Consider the following 16,629-nt stretch of genomic DNA (forward strand, 5'->3'; position numbering starts at 1 on the left):
CATCAAAGTTGAATTAGACATCTTGAATTTTATTGTGCAACTTGGAAATATTTTATCTCATAAAAATTGAGCAAGTTATGGCCTTGGGAAGTTGACTTTCAAATTAGGGTTTAGACAAAATGACCTATAATGTTTCAACATAGAAAATGATTTTCCAAGCAAAACTAGCTCTACATCTCAACATAAAAGTTGTTTAGAATGTCATTTAGAGTAACGTTTCTCTTGGAATAATTTTCATATGGTAAACATTTTAGGAGATAGGGTCTAGGGAGACCTAGTTTTGATCAGATGAATTCATCTGGCCAACCACCATCAACCAACTTGCTAATCTTCAATTCTCTTGACTTTCTAGGCTCATGGTAGATCATATATGCATAAGATGATGAATTTGAAGTGTCCCATGAGAAATTTGATCAATTGGTGAGATAGCTTGTTGGAGTAGTTACTCAAGATACTCAGTCAAACTAGGGTTTCCAAGCCAAATCACCCTTAAACTCTTGAAGAAAACTTGATCAATATAACATGTAGAAATCATTGGGACTCATATATGATGCTTGTGACAATTATTAGATCAATTCATGGTTGTGTTCTTTGTTCATGAGGGTCTCAAACCCTAGATGTGAACTTGATAGATCAATGGGATCATGCCCTACCTACAAAAGAGTTAGGCAAACGCAAAGACATATTTTTGGTATTTTGGTTAGTAAAATGATAAAATAGAAGTATGATACAATCACATAGTGCTTAGTGATCTCTCCCAAAACAAACCCAATGAAAGAGGGGTAAGGAGGTTGCCAAGGTATGATCCCAATGATAATGCTTATGATGAAATTGCATGAGGGATCTTAGGGTCAAAATTGGGGTCTTATAGTCTGAGCCCCTATATCTCACTTTTTGTGTTGGTTTTAGTCCCTAGAGTAAAAAACCGCAGGAAAATCCGCAGTTTTCCTTCGGATTTTTCTTTTAGGGACTAAAACCAACACAAAAGTGAGATATAGGGACTCAGACCAAAAAAATATTACAGGGACCAAAATCAAAACTCGCTTACTTTCAAGGACCAAAAGACTATTTAAGCCTTAAATGAATCATTGCCCAACATGACTCTCACTATTGTTTTAACTTATTTACTCTTATAAATTACTACTCAACTCGGATCTGTGACAACCAACTATTATTATTATCTTTTCTTATGGCTATTCACAATGTTTTGCAATAACAATCAACTTAAGTTATTACAATCTCTTTGGAATTGATACTCTTACTTTCACATCACTTGCTACTATTTAAATGCGTATACTTACACATATAAGAAGCACAATAAAGGAAAATGGATTCAATCAAGTTTTCATCTATATCACATTCTAATTGGTCATCGTCTTCTTCAACATCAACTTTGAATGTCACACTCTTACACTTTTTCTCAAATTTATCATTAATCGCCATTTTAAAAGTTAGAAGAGATCCAATCAACTTACCGGCTTCTGATTTTCTAACATCTTGGGCTTCTTCGATGGTTGTGACTTTCATATCAAACCTATTTGGAAGGGACCTAAAAAAATTTCTAACCAACTTTTCTTTTGATATCTTTTCACCAAAGGAAAATTCTTTGTTGGTAATGTCACAGAGGAAAACATTAAATTCAATAATGATTTTATCCTCATTCATCTTTAGATTTTCAAATTTTTTGTTATGAGTTGAAGTCTTGACATGCGAACCTTGTAAGTGCCTTCATGATGAGTTTCGAGATTTTCTCAAGATTCTTTGGAATTGATGCAGATGTTGATAATTTTGAAGATATTATTGCCAACACCGTTGTAAATGAAATTAAGGACACAAGAAATACCAACTAATGTTTATTCATCTTTTTCTTTTGACCAATCCTTTTCAGGATTCAAGGTTTCATTGTTGTCTTCAGTTGTGATCTTTAGAGGATTCCATCCATTTATGTCTACTTTCCAAGTCTTGATGTCCATAGACTTGAGAAAGGAAACCATATGAGTCTTCTAATAATCATACTTCATACAATCAAGAATAGGTGGTCGATTCACATATCCTCTTTCTTTAGCATTGTCCCTCTTGAATAGAAAGTAGAAAAAACCAAGGAGCTCACCTAACCAGAATAAAGTGTCTGCTCAGATGTCAATTGAAATTATGTTCTACCGATGACAATATGTCAAACACAATGTTGGTACAATTGTATAATAATATATTACTACAACAATGATAATAAATGTGTTAAATAAATAACACAATGATTGTTAACCTAATTCGCTGCAATGTCACCTACAACTAGAATGACATCAACCCAATAAAAGATGATTCACATTTAGTATTCAATAATACACAACGGTCTCATCTTAACTCTCTCAGTTCAGTGTCCTTTTTCTAATACTATCCTTGAACATCAATCCAGGGTCCCCTTGAATCTAAGACCCCTCTCCCTTTCACTCATGCACTCTCCCAAGTGTTTTTACAATAGCAAAAGTAGATAAAGCAATGAATCACAAATACAACACAAATACTATATTCTCCTAACTTAGAAAGGTGACTTAGAAATATAGTATTACAGCCTAAAACATAAGGACTCAAAAACAAATAAAAACACCAAGCTACACAATCAAAAGTCTAAGTGTTCACCTAGGAGAGCATCTCCTTAAATAGCAACAATTGCCCAACATAAAAAAGTCCAATAGGTTTTTGACGTGGAAGCGGCTGGAAACCAAAAAAATGCATTAAAAATTAATCTTCATGTTGATTTTGAATCTTGATTGAAACAAATCTTAATTAAATCTTAATTTGATAAAAATAAGAATTCCAATATTGATAAAACAGATTATGGATAAATCTTTTTCCAACGAGTACGCGTTTTAAAATCAAATCTTTGATTAAACAGAAAAGAAGATAAATCTCGAAAGCGCAAGATACACTTCGTTAAAACTTGTGCGCCAATTAGCTCGAGACAATATGTCTTGTATGATAACAATAGTACATCTGACTTATCATGTTGCTTTCCACAAATATGCCATGAAACACTTCGAGACAACATGTCTCTTTTCATGTCAGGACATTTTACTTAACATTTACGTACAAAATATTTCCAATCAGATATAATAACATGAAATTTGGTTAATTTAAGAAATATTTTTGTCTCTTATCACTTTTTTATTTGTAAAACTTTTACACATTATTAAACTACAAATAAATTTCAAGATATACAAGTATATAATACGCTAAATTATAGTTGTAGTCTCCTGATTTTATCTGATTTATAAAATTTATCTCCTATTTTAAATTCAAACTGTTATGGTCATCCTCTCACGCTTCTCATAAAAAATCAATAAGATGTTCATTTTTTTACTTAGATTTTTATTTATAAAATTTCACAATATATTTATATACAATGATTTGTCATGTTTTACAAAAAAAATTATCATTTAAAAAATTAAAATATCTGTAATTTTATATATAAAAATACGAAAAATAATCAAAATTATTTAAGTTTCAAATAAATGAAACAATTTTGTATATCAAATAAAATAGAGAAATCAAAACTACAATTACACCCATATAATATATAAATATTATACACACAAAAATTGATTTTTTTCTTTTTTCTTAATGAACCCAAGATTTTCTATGTCAAAATAAAATAATATTACTTACAAATAAAAGAGAAAAGAGAATGCATGTAGACACATGACATGAGAGGAAATGATGCGTCCAAGAAAGCTCCAAACCCAATATATTGATAACAATAATACGATTACACAAAATGAATCCCCCACCTCTCCCTTATTCTCTCTCTCCTCTTTCTCTCTCTTCCTCCCTCTCTGTGCTGTCTGTCTCTCAACCTAAAAATCGCTGTCTGTACCTATCATCATATCAGTACCATCCCCTCTTTCTGAATTCTCTGTCACCATGAGAGTGAGAGCCAAACTCCTCTCATCCAAAAATCCTCTTAAATCAATCAATGAATAAATAAATCTATTTCTCTATATACTCTTCTCTACTAGTGTGAGATAAAGATATATATATACATATATAGATATAAGAGAAGCACAAACAGAAAGAAAAATAACCCTTTAAAGCTATCTATATTTTTATAGCTATACCTTTGCATGAATGAGTCTATCATCACTACTTCCAATAATATACCATATCCTCTTCTTTTTCTTCAACTTCTACCATGGATTTTCCACCTTCTCACACTTTCATCTTTCAAACTCATCAAGATCATCATCATGATCAACTTCATTCATCTTCAACTTCTCTCAACTCTTTCCCTTCCTTTCCACCTCATCAACACTTTCAAGGTCACGCATAAAATCATGGTTTTAAATTGCAGATACAGTCATCGCAGATAACAGACTTCAAAATCCGTTATACTGCAACCCGTATCACAATTTTAAACCATGATTGCAACATCTTCTCTATTCTTCTATATATGAATTTTTTCTAAGCAAATTTTCATTTGTTAATGGTTATGTTAATATTTAGGGTTTCAACTCTAAAGTCCAAATTTCCTTATGTTTATTTTTGTAGGTGGTGGTAGTAATGGTGGTGCATCATTCATGATGAAGAGATCCATGTCATTTTCAGGCATAGAGAACAATCACAATCACAATCACAATCACAACCACAACAACAAGTGTGATGAATTGATGCATGGTGATGAAGATCAATTATCAGATGATGAAGGTTACTCACAACTTGGTGAAAAGAAGAAGAGATTGAGTTTAGAACAAGTGAAAGCACTTGAGAAAAGTTTTGAGATTGGAAACAAACTTGAACCTGAGAGAAAAATGCAATTAGCAAAAGCTTTGGGATTGCAACCTAGACAAGTAGCTATATGGTTTCAAAATAGAAGAGCAAGGTGGAAAACAAAGCAACTTGAGAAAGAATATGAAGTTCTTAAGAAGCAATTTGAATCTCTTAGAGCTGATAATGATGTTCTTAAGGCACAAAACCACAAATTACATGCAGAGGTAATTACTAATTAATTAGTATAATTAATGATGTTAATAATAGTACTAATCATATTTAGTTAGTGCAATTAGATCTTTAAATTTTTTCAATATTTTACATCTATAGTTTCTTTTTCTTGATTAGACTATTGAGTGATTAGTTTTGAAAAAAGAAGAGCTTTGATTAAGATGGATGTTGGAGGTTAATTCAATTAATTTGATATGTCTTAATCTTGATTCAAAATATAATCTTTATATAGTTAAAAAATATTCAATGTTCAAGAAAAAGATAGATTGTGACTGGACTACAATATCCAAATTTGTATTATTGAAGATGATTCATATATTAGAAATAAAAGAAAATAAAGTTTTCTCATTTTGGTTTATTTATTTATTTTTCTCCAAGTTTTCATGTCTTTTACTCTTGATATGGACTTTGATTTGATGTATTTTTGTGAATGGAGTACATCAAAGAAAAACTAAGTTTTCCTAACATTAAAGGTTTTAATTATTTGGTCTTTTGAATGCTCTTCCATGTCTCCAATTATGTTTAATTGACATAGATTTTCATATTTGAAGTGAAAAAAGTTAACTCTTTTTAAAAATTTAATTTTTCTTTTATGCTAATTTTTTTATCACCTCTAGGTAAAAGATAGTTATTATGAGATTGGATCAATAGTAGAATTTGACTTTATAATTTCAAATTTAAGTTTGAATTTTATAAGAGATCATTCAAAAATATTTTTAAATTATTTTTTTGAAATTTATTAAATAGTTAAAGTCTCTGATAAAATACATTAATTATATAATCAGATTATATAATAAATCTAAAGTAATTTATTTTTTATAATATAGAAATTAGAGGGAGTAATTATTAGTTACACCTTTAATAAAAAATTATTTTATTTTATTTTAAATGAGCTTTTTTCTTTTGTATTTTTCTTAAGTTTTGTTAGTTCTGACCTATTAACTTAAAAAATTAAATTACATTAATTTAGTTAAGATTCCACATGGTCTTTAAGAGTTTTTAAAGTAATTAATTTTGTCATTAAGTTTCTGCTACATTGATTGTTAGTTGATCATTCATAGGAATAGTCAGTATGTCAGAATGCAGAACTGTAAATTAATAGTGATATGATATGTTTATTTTTCTTTTTCTAATGAGTACTGTTTTATATTACTATTCCATGTTGCTATGAAAAAGACAAGCTAGCTTTTCATCATCTGATTATTACTTAGTTGTCCACATGGTTGCATATGAAGTTCTAATCAAATCTATATCTATATTACCTGTAAGATCTATCAAGATCTATACACATACATTATACATTCTAAGCTTTCTATTGCGTAAAAAATTTCATATTACTCCTATATTTTGAAAATTTTAGCGTAAGAATAATAACAATGCGGTGATTACAATTAGACATGGTAAAATGGGTTATTCTGTCGGACATATCTGTATTGTCTATATTGTATTGTCTGTATTTTTATTGTATTGTCTGTATTTTTTTTAGAGTGGATTAAAGTTTTAGACTCGCAATCGTTAATATTTTTGTAATTCTTAGTCTTTAGGGGTCCAAGGTCCGCTTGTCCGTCCAACATCATCCATTTTATCTCCATACCCTAACTTATGCACGTTCCGCCCTATTTTTTTTGTGGAGATTTTACGACATAGACCTAAATAGGACAGATATCCTCGTTTGTCACTTTTGTCGGAATAGTGTAATTTTTTCTCAATCTAAATACGCTGAACAATATTTTCAACACATTTCAAAAGATTGTGATTTTTCGCCTAAAAAGGGTGGATAATATTGTGAACACATTTCGATGTTGTTTTGTCGAAAATAATATTTATGATTATAAATAATATCTATATATGATACATATATAATGAAGACCTTACTATATCTTCTATTTGCAGTTACAAACTCTAAAGAAAAAGGATTGCTTTGAAAATGGAAAAGCTAGTCTCAAAAAAGAAAATGAAGGATCATGGAGCAATGGAAGTGATAACAGTTCAGATATGAATCTAGATCTTTCTAGAACACCAATGATGAACAGTCCTGTTTTTTCACTAAATGGTAAAACTCTTATACAATCTTCCCTTAAGCCTACAAGCATGACACAGCTCCTTCAATGCTCAACAAGATCTGATCTTCAAGATGAAAGCTTTTGCAACATGTTTCACAACATTGATGAGCAACAAAGTTTATGGCCATGGCCTGATCAGCAGCACCACCATTTCCATTAAAAAAAATATTTTTATCGAAGTTCTTTACAATCACGTTATCAGAATATCAGATATCGGTGTATGGTTTTAGATGGTCTGAATTGTAATTTACTATTTTTAATCAAGAAATAAAATTTTATATTTTTGTTAAACAATTCGATTTTAATCGAACTATCATTGATGCGTAGATTACGTGAATGTGAGATCTGATTTATGAATATTTTAGATTTAAAATGAGGAGAAAGTTCATTAGACTTGACTCAATCTTATTTTTTCTTGTCAATTCTTTTCTTTTCTTTTCTCAATTTATGTTGGTGTAGATTGGTGTATAAAGTTGAGACAAATCTACATGAAGAGGTGATGAACTTTTGAGTAGTGCAACTTCATTTTTAATACACTATTTTTTATTTTTAAAAATATATATTAATTTATATTTGGTTGAAATAAAATATTTAAAAATTATACAATTATTATTCATGTCCCTCTATAGTGGATTTCCAGCTCTGTCACATATACTATGGTCCACATAATAAAAATTGGATTCTCTGTTTTCATTCTTTTAAGTACATATTTTATATCATGTTGGTGCATTGGAATCATATCATATCATGGAAAATTGCATGGAAAATAAAGTAATTATTTGAAGAAAGTTCATCTAACTTTAGAGGTATTTCATTTTATAGGTTGAAAGAAAGAGCCAAATATAGCTAGCTTAGAGTTTAAAGTGGTGGGGTTTGAAGTAGTAGGATTTGAGCACACACACCAAGAGGTTTTAAAAGAAAAATCACAAGTGAAAGAATAGGAAAATTTTAAAAAAATTTGATATGCACAAATTCACACGATCGTAAATATCAAAATTTGAATTTTGATGATGACATTAGAACTTAACAATATCGATTTTCATCGAGTTGACAAATATTTTAAAAATTTAACATTAAGTATCTGATCTCAAATTAATGGAGGTTGATTATTACTAGTACATATTATTGCATAGAATAGAAACGAGTAACAGTGTTGATGCAGAAATTGATGGAAACTTTTGCCAATTTTAATCTGACAAGAGAAACTAATTGAGTCTGTATTCTGAAGAAGATCCATGTGATTCTACTGCCAAAGAAAATGCCTCTCTTTCTCTCTCTTAGCTATGCTTTGCATTGTAAAGTTTGTCTTTATCAAAAAAAGTTGATGTAGAATATGTTTGCTTAAAATAGTATATTATATTCGTTATTGTTTGAATTAATTATTTTGTTGATAATTATTGTCTTAAATGCAAATATGTGAAAAATTATACTCCTCCATCACTAATCTTTTAATAATTATGCTCATAAATTTAAAAGACACAACATTGCATTTGTGACTCTTTAAATTCTTTGTAAATGATCAATCGATTTTGGTGATAAGAAGCCAAAAATTTCAAACGCAAATAATATGAATTTATGTTGATCATTAAAACACTACACTGTCTTAATTTTAACCATTTTTCTTGTAGCAATTTTGATGGTTGTCTATCCCAATAGTAAAACTCTTAGTCCTCGATCACCGCAACCAAGTTCACACATGTGTGTTTCCTTTCAACCCACATGTACACCAAAATATATGTTTCCTTAAGTGTTGATCTTCTTCTTGTGGGTAGATCAAGAAATTCACATATATCTTTTCCTACACATATACTCTCTTCGGCATAAATATAAAAAAAAGTGGTCCCTAACAAACTCATGTCTGTATTTGAAACTTAGAAGTTCTCTACATGAAAAGTGTGCTCCCCAAAAGTATCCAGGCACACCTTACAACAAACATGACAAACATCATCTATAGAAAATAATGGATCATGAGTTCATACTTAAAAACAGTATGATACTCTATTGGTGACATACGCTGACTTAACTCATAAATAAGAATAATTAGAAGAAAATCTTAAGCATGTTGCTTACAGACACCTAAAAATGCTTTCTGTCTTGTGGTAATGTGAAATTATAATTTCATTTCCTAAACACTTTTTTTACTAAAACGGGAACTCCACAAAATATGTCATGCTTTAGGGAGAACTCTTTCCTTGCTAGTAAAATTGTTAAGGTCAAAACTCAGAATCATACGACTAAGATCATCTATAGTCATTTCAAAATTAAAATTCATACCACATATTCCAATGTATCTCAATGCCTCTCAATATACTTTATTCCGCCTAAATATATTTAAAAGTGATCCCTAACAAAATCATATTTTGAAACCTAAAAGCTCTCTACATGAAAAGTGTGCTCCCCAAAAGTATTCAGGCACACCTTACAACAAACATGACAAACATCATCTATAGGAAATAATGAATCATAAGTTCATACTAAAAAATAGTGTGATACTCTATTGGTGACATATGTTGACCTAATTCATAAATAAGAATAATATAAAAAAAATCTTAAGCATGTTACTTGCAGACACCTAAAAATATTTATGTCCTGTGGTAATGTGAAACTTTAATTTCATTTTCTAAACACTTTTTTTACTAAAAAAGGAACTCCATAAAATATGCCAGGCTTTAGGGAGAACCATTTCCTTGCTAGTAAAATTGTCAAGGTCAAAAATCAGATCATACGACTAAGACCATCTAGATTCATTTCAAAATTAAAGTTCATATACCACATATTCCAAAGTCTCTCAATGTATGATCTTGTCACACTCAAGATTGAATCATGTAAGCTATAGTACAAGAAAAACCTCTACTTTTGAATTAAAACCCAACTCTCACCCTTGATAGGTAAAAAAAGCCACCCTCCATTTACAAACACCAAATAAAATACCTTCAAGAACTACAATATTTTAATCCCCCCTTGTAACTCTTTATACAATCAAATAATTGACTCCTCCATATGATTTGATTGGCACATATTTAGAAAAAAGAACATTTTATTTCCATCACACAAAGATAAAAAGAGCTTATACTTATGAATATACAATTCAAGGCTCAATCTTAGACCCATATCTCAAATGATTTCAAGGCTTTTGGCCACTTCCTATGAATTTCTTATTACCGTCTCATCATCAAGATACCAAACATAGAGAAAAAAACTTGCAATTGTCTCAATTTTGTGGACAAGAGGGTGTAACACCAGAGAAAAAAAAGAGTGCCTCCAACAATTATTTTTGTTGCACTCTAGTTCTTGACATATTATATTCATCCCTAAGATACATCTTCGTTACCTATCCAAAAGAAATAAATTCATTAATAAGTAGATGGGCATTTCACTCTCATTGAGCGGAATAATGTTTTTCTATCATCCAAATAGAATCCATATTTACAGCGAGTAATCGACCATTACGCTTTAATAACGACTTCATGTGTGTAGAAGTTACAAACTCTACTAAATTCATCGAGCAACTTTCTCATATCTATAAGTCAACTACTAAAGTGCTTACACATAAAAGATCTCTTATCACTTCAAATCCTTCATCTGACAGTGCGTGTAATATATATTGATCTCATAAGCCATCTTTGTCCACTACAAGAAAAACCTTGTATAGCTAGGGGATTTTGCCAAGGGTAAAATCCCTCACTAAATAAACAATGTTGCTTGGGGTTAAACCCCTCGCAACACTCAAAATATATATTAAAAAAATTATATAAGACAAGGACGTGGGGTAACCCCTCGCAAACATGGGAGAATTTTTTAAAAATTTTGAAATTGGACTTTGCTAGGGGTCATTCCTCGCAAAGAAGAAATAGGGAAAAATTTAAGCAAATGGGATGGCAAATAAAGTCATTTGCAATGTGGTACCCCCTCACCAATCATATTCATTCAATTAGCAAGGGGATACGCCTCACCAATTGTAAGGTTAAGTCAAATCAGCCAAAAAAGTGTTATGAGTACAACTGCTGTGTGCCTGCAACACGTCATTATTACCGAGGGGGAGTCCCTCGAAAATATTATCCGTTAATTCTGTATGGGGAAGTCCCTCGCAAATCACTGCACAAACTATACACCCATGTACCACTCTGTACACGTCATAAATTAGTTAGGGGTAGTCCCTCGTAATTCATGACCGTTATGACCTCCGTGGGGGCGCCCCTCGCTATTTGTCATCATTAAATGTCTCTCAGGCACCTTCTTTCTCTCTCATTTTCCTTCTCTTCTCTTCAACCCCTCTTTTCTCTCTCGCAGCAAGAACATTCACTCTTTTTCACTCTCTCACAACAAAAAAACTTTTATTACTGAAACATTCAATTTCTTCTTCTTTCAAATATTATATCATTATGAAATTAGGTAAACATTAATATTTTTTATTATAGTTTCTTTAAATTTATAATTTATTGTCACTAATTATTTATTATGTTTTGATTTTCTGTGTTGCATGTATAAATTTATTATATAAATGTCATCAAAATGGAGCTTCAAATTAAAGAGGACAAGATTCTGATTATTCATTTATACAAGATACACATATATTTTTCTTTTTTAAGATTTTAGGTGTATTTGATATTGATCTATATTGTATTTGGTGTAATGTTGTAATAATAAATAAAAAATTCAAAAATGCTATATTATTTAGTACATATATTTCAAAAATATTATTTTTATTTCTAAACTTTTTAGTATTTATATTCTAATATTTCTAAAATATATATATTCTAATATTTCAAAAATATTGATCTGCGTTGTATTTTTATTTTTATTTCTATATATTATTATTATTATGTATACGTTGTCTATATTTAGTATATAAATAAATAAATATATATATATAATATATATATATATAATATATATATATATATATATATAGATATATATATATATATATATATAGATATATATATATATCTATATATATATAGATATATATATATATTATAGATATATATATATATATATATATAGATAGATAGATAGATAGATAGATAGATAGATAGTTTTTATTATTTAGTGTATAAATATAATAATATATGTTTTTAAAATGGCACAAATTTAAAAATATATATTTACAAAATTTATAATTGTATTATTATAATTATAATATATATTTACAAAATTTAAAAATGGTATAAAATTTAAAAATATATATTTGTTATTATAATTGTATTATTATAATTATAATATTTTTTTAATATAATATATAAACATTAGTTAAAGGATAATCCCCTCACAAATTGCAAAACAAATTGCATTTGCTAGGGGTTTTATCCCTCACAAATGCCCGACATACTGAGTTAGAGGTTTTACCCCTTGTAAAATGCAAAACGTTGATGCATTAGCTATGGAATCATCTCCTCATAAAATATCTGACACGTTTGTGCCACTAGTTTGCTCATACATCTATATTGTATCACACTGAATTTTATGACTTATATTTAGTCAGAGATTTATCCCCTAGCCAATTTTATGAAAGGTTTGTTCTCTAACCATTTATTTGCGAGTCCTAATTAACTAGGGGTTATATCCTCTCACAAATTATTGTTTTGTGATGAAATTTTTGCATTAGTGAAGGGTTTAACCCCTAACTAAAAATACATTTTCTTGTAGTGGTCAGACGATGTGCGCACTTGAGAATAAAATCCACTTCAACTACAATAGAAACTTCAAAGAACATAGTGGTTAGCATTGAGGGATGTGACTTGTGCTAATGTTTAGTCTCTCCATCCTTCACTGTATCTCCATTATATGATATCATTCTAAATAACTTCAACACTTTTATGACAGTTGTGAAGTGCTCATTTGTAATCTTATAAAAGCATTATTTAATGTTACTGCTCATATTTTTACCTTCCACTTCAATATGATCCGTCTATGGCCTCGTGTTATTATTGGACAAAATGCATTGTATAGAGGCTTGAGTGAGTAAGAAATAGAGAAAATAATGTCATACATGTAATATCTTCGGTGATGTGATAAAAAGAGAGAAACTTAAAAAATAAGGACTTCATTTTCTTACTATAAGGTGTTGAATGAGTGCTAAAGAATTATTAATGTCCAAATATAATGACTTGTATCATAGATAATTTAGATTGCATATATTTAGTTTTTATCATTCTTTGTTTTGTTTTTATCGATTTATAGAACATTTCTAAACAAATGCAATGAATAGAGTATGATTTGTAGATGTGTTAATAAGTTTTTCCGCCGTTAATGAATGATATTTATTTATGCAATTGAAATTACTCGTATCCATAAGTTCTTTAATTATTGGATGTGACTCTTTTCTATTAATCATGACTTCTAAATATTTTGATATAATTCCTTCATGTTTATTGAACAAATAGGAAAAATAGTTGGAAGTGTGTGATGACTTGGTTAAGGCTGATAGAAAGATTTTTAAGTTTCCATTATCATATGGTCTTTTAATATTAGCGAGTTAGGGGCCACAGTAACAAAAGGAAAATTAGAGAGCATCCCCTATATTTTTTAGCCATTCAAAAGGTGAAGTTGGGAGATGTTGATGAGGCTTAATGTCACTTTCACTATGGTAATAGGTTATGTGATTGAAGTTTTACCCATGTGGTTATGCTTTCGATTCGGTGTAGTGTGAAAGGGAAACACTTTTTTTCTTTTTGTGGTCCCGATTATTTATTTTTTTTTTGGAATGGGGGAGTTTATTCCCGTTTATGTTTTGTAGTTAATGTTTATTCAAAGTGTCCCTTATTTGATATAAGAGTGTTGTGGATAAATTTGGTGCAGACTCGCAAGCGTCTACAAAGTGTTTGTTTGGTGTGTTATGCGTGATTCTAACTCTTTGCTTCAAGAGAGAAGAAGTTGGGGTAGCCTCTAAATCCATGGGGTTAGTGGAGTCTTTCGAGTTTGGGTTATTTACTAAAGCTATGGGGTTGGTGGATACCCAGTTAGTGGGGAGGAGTTTTACTATGTATCATTCGAATGGGATAGTCATGAGCATGTTTGATCGTGTCCTGGTCTCGACGCGTTGGAGGAGGGTGGGCCACAAAAATCTATGGGCTCTTTCTTGGGTTGTCTCTGACCATTGTATGATTGTACATAAGTATGTATATCATCTTTAAGGACCTGAACCTTTTTGGTTCATTAAATTTTAATTGGTTAATGTCAACTTCTAAGGTGTAGTCTAATAGTCTTTGTGGGGGTAGTGCAACATTGGGTTGCATGGCGTGTTCTCTGAGAGATGAGAAAAAGGTTCTCATTGTATGTATTAAATTTTGGAGTAAGGATGCCTTTGGTTATGTGCATTTTATGATAAAGAATTGTGTGGAAAAGATTGAGTTTTGGGAGCTTAGGGTTGAATCCTCCTCGCTTGCAGATGACGAGTTGATAGATAGAATGGATGTATGGATGGAGCATTGTGGCTTAAGGTAGTCTATGTTAATACCCAATTCTTTCATGCTTGTGTGAAGTAGGGGATGCTGAGGAACTCCATTGTTTTTATTAGGGTGGGAGAGATGTGGTTGGATAAGGTGGATGAGGTTGGAGGGGTTATGTATTTCAAGGCTCATTATTTGGAGTGGGTGTCGGGTAGGCCTTCGTTAAATGAGGTTACTTTCCATAATGAGGTAGAGGCTTTATCTGCTATATTTCAGCCGATGGAGGTGGATGCAGTTACTGTTGGGATGCAGGGGAATAAAAGTCCAGAACCTGATGGGTTCAATTTTTTATTTTTAAAGAAGTTATAGGACTTTCTTAAAGGAGATTTGTATGTTATGTTTTTCCAATCTTTTATGAATGTGATAATACCTAGGATTTTTATCTTATTTTTTAGGTTCTTATTCTGAAGGTGGACTCTTTGTTGGATTTAGGGGATTTTAGGTTGATATCTCTTCTTGGGGCACTTTATAAGTTGGTGGTCAAAGTGTTGTCTGGTAGATTAGTTAGAGTGATGAATAATATTATCTCTCCCGCGACACAATCGGCCTTTCTTAAAGGCAGATAACTTACTGATGGGTCATGATGTTTAATGAGGAAATTGAGTTAGCTAAGTTTTTGAAGAATGAGTGTCGTATTTTGAAAGTGGACTTTGAGAATGCCTATGACTCAATAACTTGTTGGATCGATGAATTGGTTTTTCATCCTTGGTAGGAGGATTTTCATTCTCAACTAGGTCCTCAATGTCATTTTTATCTTCTTTCTCTCATTCATGAAGATGATAGTTGTGTCTTGGAGGAAGATTATTGGCATGCATAAGCTCGTTCTCTAGGGTGGTGCTAAAGGTGGGGCAAAGGTTGCTTGGGGTAAGATGGGAGGATGTGTGTAAGCTTAAGGTGTCCGGTGATTTATGGGTTTGGGATTTGAGGATGGTTTATTTGTCCCTTTGATTAAGTGGTGTGTGACGATTCTTATGGAAGGGGGGGCTTAGGTTCTGAATCTTTTGAATATTAAATCTACTCCTTGAAATTTTGAGTTGACTTTGGGGTTGAGAGTGAATTTTTCCAAGATTTTCTCTACAACGTTAATGTCGGAGGTTCTTTTTTTGAGTTGGATGAGAGTTTCCTTTACTATAAAGTGGTTTCTCTTCCTCTTACTTACTTAGGCTTTTCGGCGGGGAGAATCCGAGAAGGGCAGTGACTTGGGAAACTTTGATCAAGATTTTCACTAACAAACTTACTTATTGGATCGATGAATTGGTTTTTCATCCTTAGTAGGAGGATTTTCATTCTCAACTCGGTCCTCAATGTCATTTTTATCTTCTTTATTTCATTCATGAAGATGATAGTTGTGTGCTGGAGGAAGATTATTGGAATGCATAAGCTCGTTCTCTATGGTGATGCTAAAGGTGGGGCAAAGGTTGCTTATGATAAGATGGGAGGATGTGTGTATGCCTAAGGAGTTGGGTGATTTATGGGTTTGGGATTTGAGGATGGTTTATTTGGCCCTTTGAGTAAATGGTGTGTGACGATTCTTATGGAAGGGGGGGGGGGGGGGGGGGGGGGGGGGGCTTAGGTTCTGAATCTTTGGACTATTAAGAATACTCTTTGAAATTTTGAGTTGACTTCGGGGCTGAGAGTGAACTTTTCCAAGATTTTCTCTACAACGTTAATGTGGGAGGCTCTTTTTTTGAGTTGGATGAGAATTTCCTTTACTATAAAGTGGTTTATCTTCCTCTTAAGTAGTTAGGCTTTTCGGCGGGGAGAATCCGAGAAGGGGAGTGACTAGGGAAACTTTGATCAAGATTTTCACTAAGAGGCTTACTTATTGGATCGATGAATGGGTTTTCATCCTTGGTAGGAGGATTTTCATTCTGAACTAGGTCTCAATGTCATTTTTATCTTCTTTCTCGCATTCATGAAGATGATAGTTGTGTCCTGGAGGAAGATTATTGGCATGCATAACCTCGTTCTCTAGGGTGGTGCTAAAGGTGGGGCAAATGTTGCTTGGGGTAAGATGGGAGGATGTGTGTAAGCCAAAGGAGTCATGTGATTTATGTGTTTGGGATTTGAGGATGGTTTATTTGTCCCTTTGATTAAGTGGTGTGTGACGATTCTTATGGAAG

The 16,629-nt window shown here is 31.4% G+C and overlaps 1 protein-coding gene across 1 annotated transcript; it reads left to right on the forward strand.

The window, feature by feature from the left end:
• The first annotated feature begins 3,753 nt into the window (after positions 1 to 3,753).
• LOC127122355 (homeobox-leucine zipper protein ATHB-20) lies at positions 3,754 to 7,346 on the forward strand. The gene is made up of 3 exons (XM_051052704.1): positions 3,754 to 4,313; positions 4,543 to 4,985; positions 6,886 to 7,346. The coding sequence occupies exons 1-3, from the start codon at positions 4,187 to 4,189 to the stop codon at positions 7,213 to 7,215; spliced, it is 900 nt and encodes a 299-aa protein (XP_050908661.1). The 5' UTR covers positions 3,754 to 4,186; the 3' UTR covers positions 7,216 to 7,346.
• The last annotated feature ends 9,283 nt before the right edge of the window (positions 7,347 to 16,629 follow it).

The sequence above is a fragment of the Lathyrus oleraceus genome, chromosome 1 (genome assembly GCF_024323335.1).
Source record: "Lathyrus oleraceus cultivar Zhongwan6 chromosome 1, CAAS_Psat_ZW6_1.0, whole genome shotgun sequence".
In the NCBI taxonomy this organism is placed as follows: domain Eukaryota; kingdom Viridiplantae; phylum Streptophyta; class Magnoliopsida; order Fabales; family Fabaceae; genus Lathyrus; species Lathyrus oleraceus.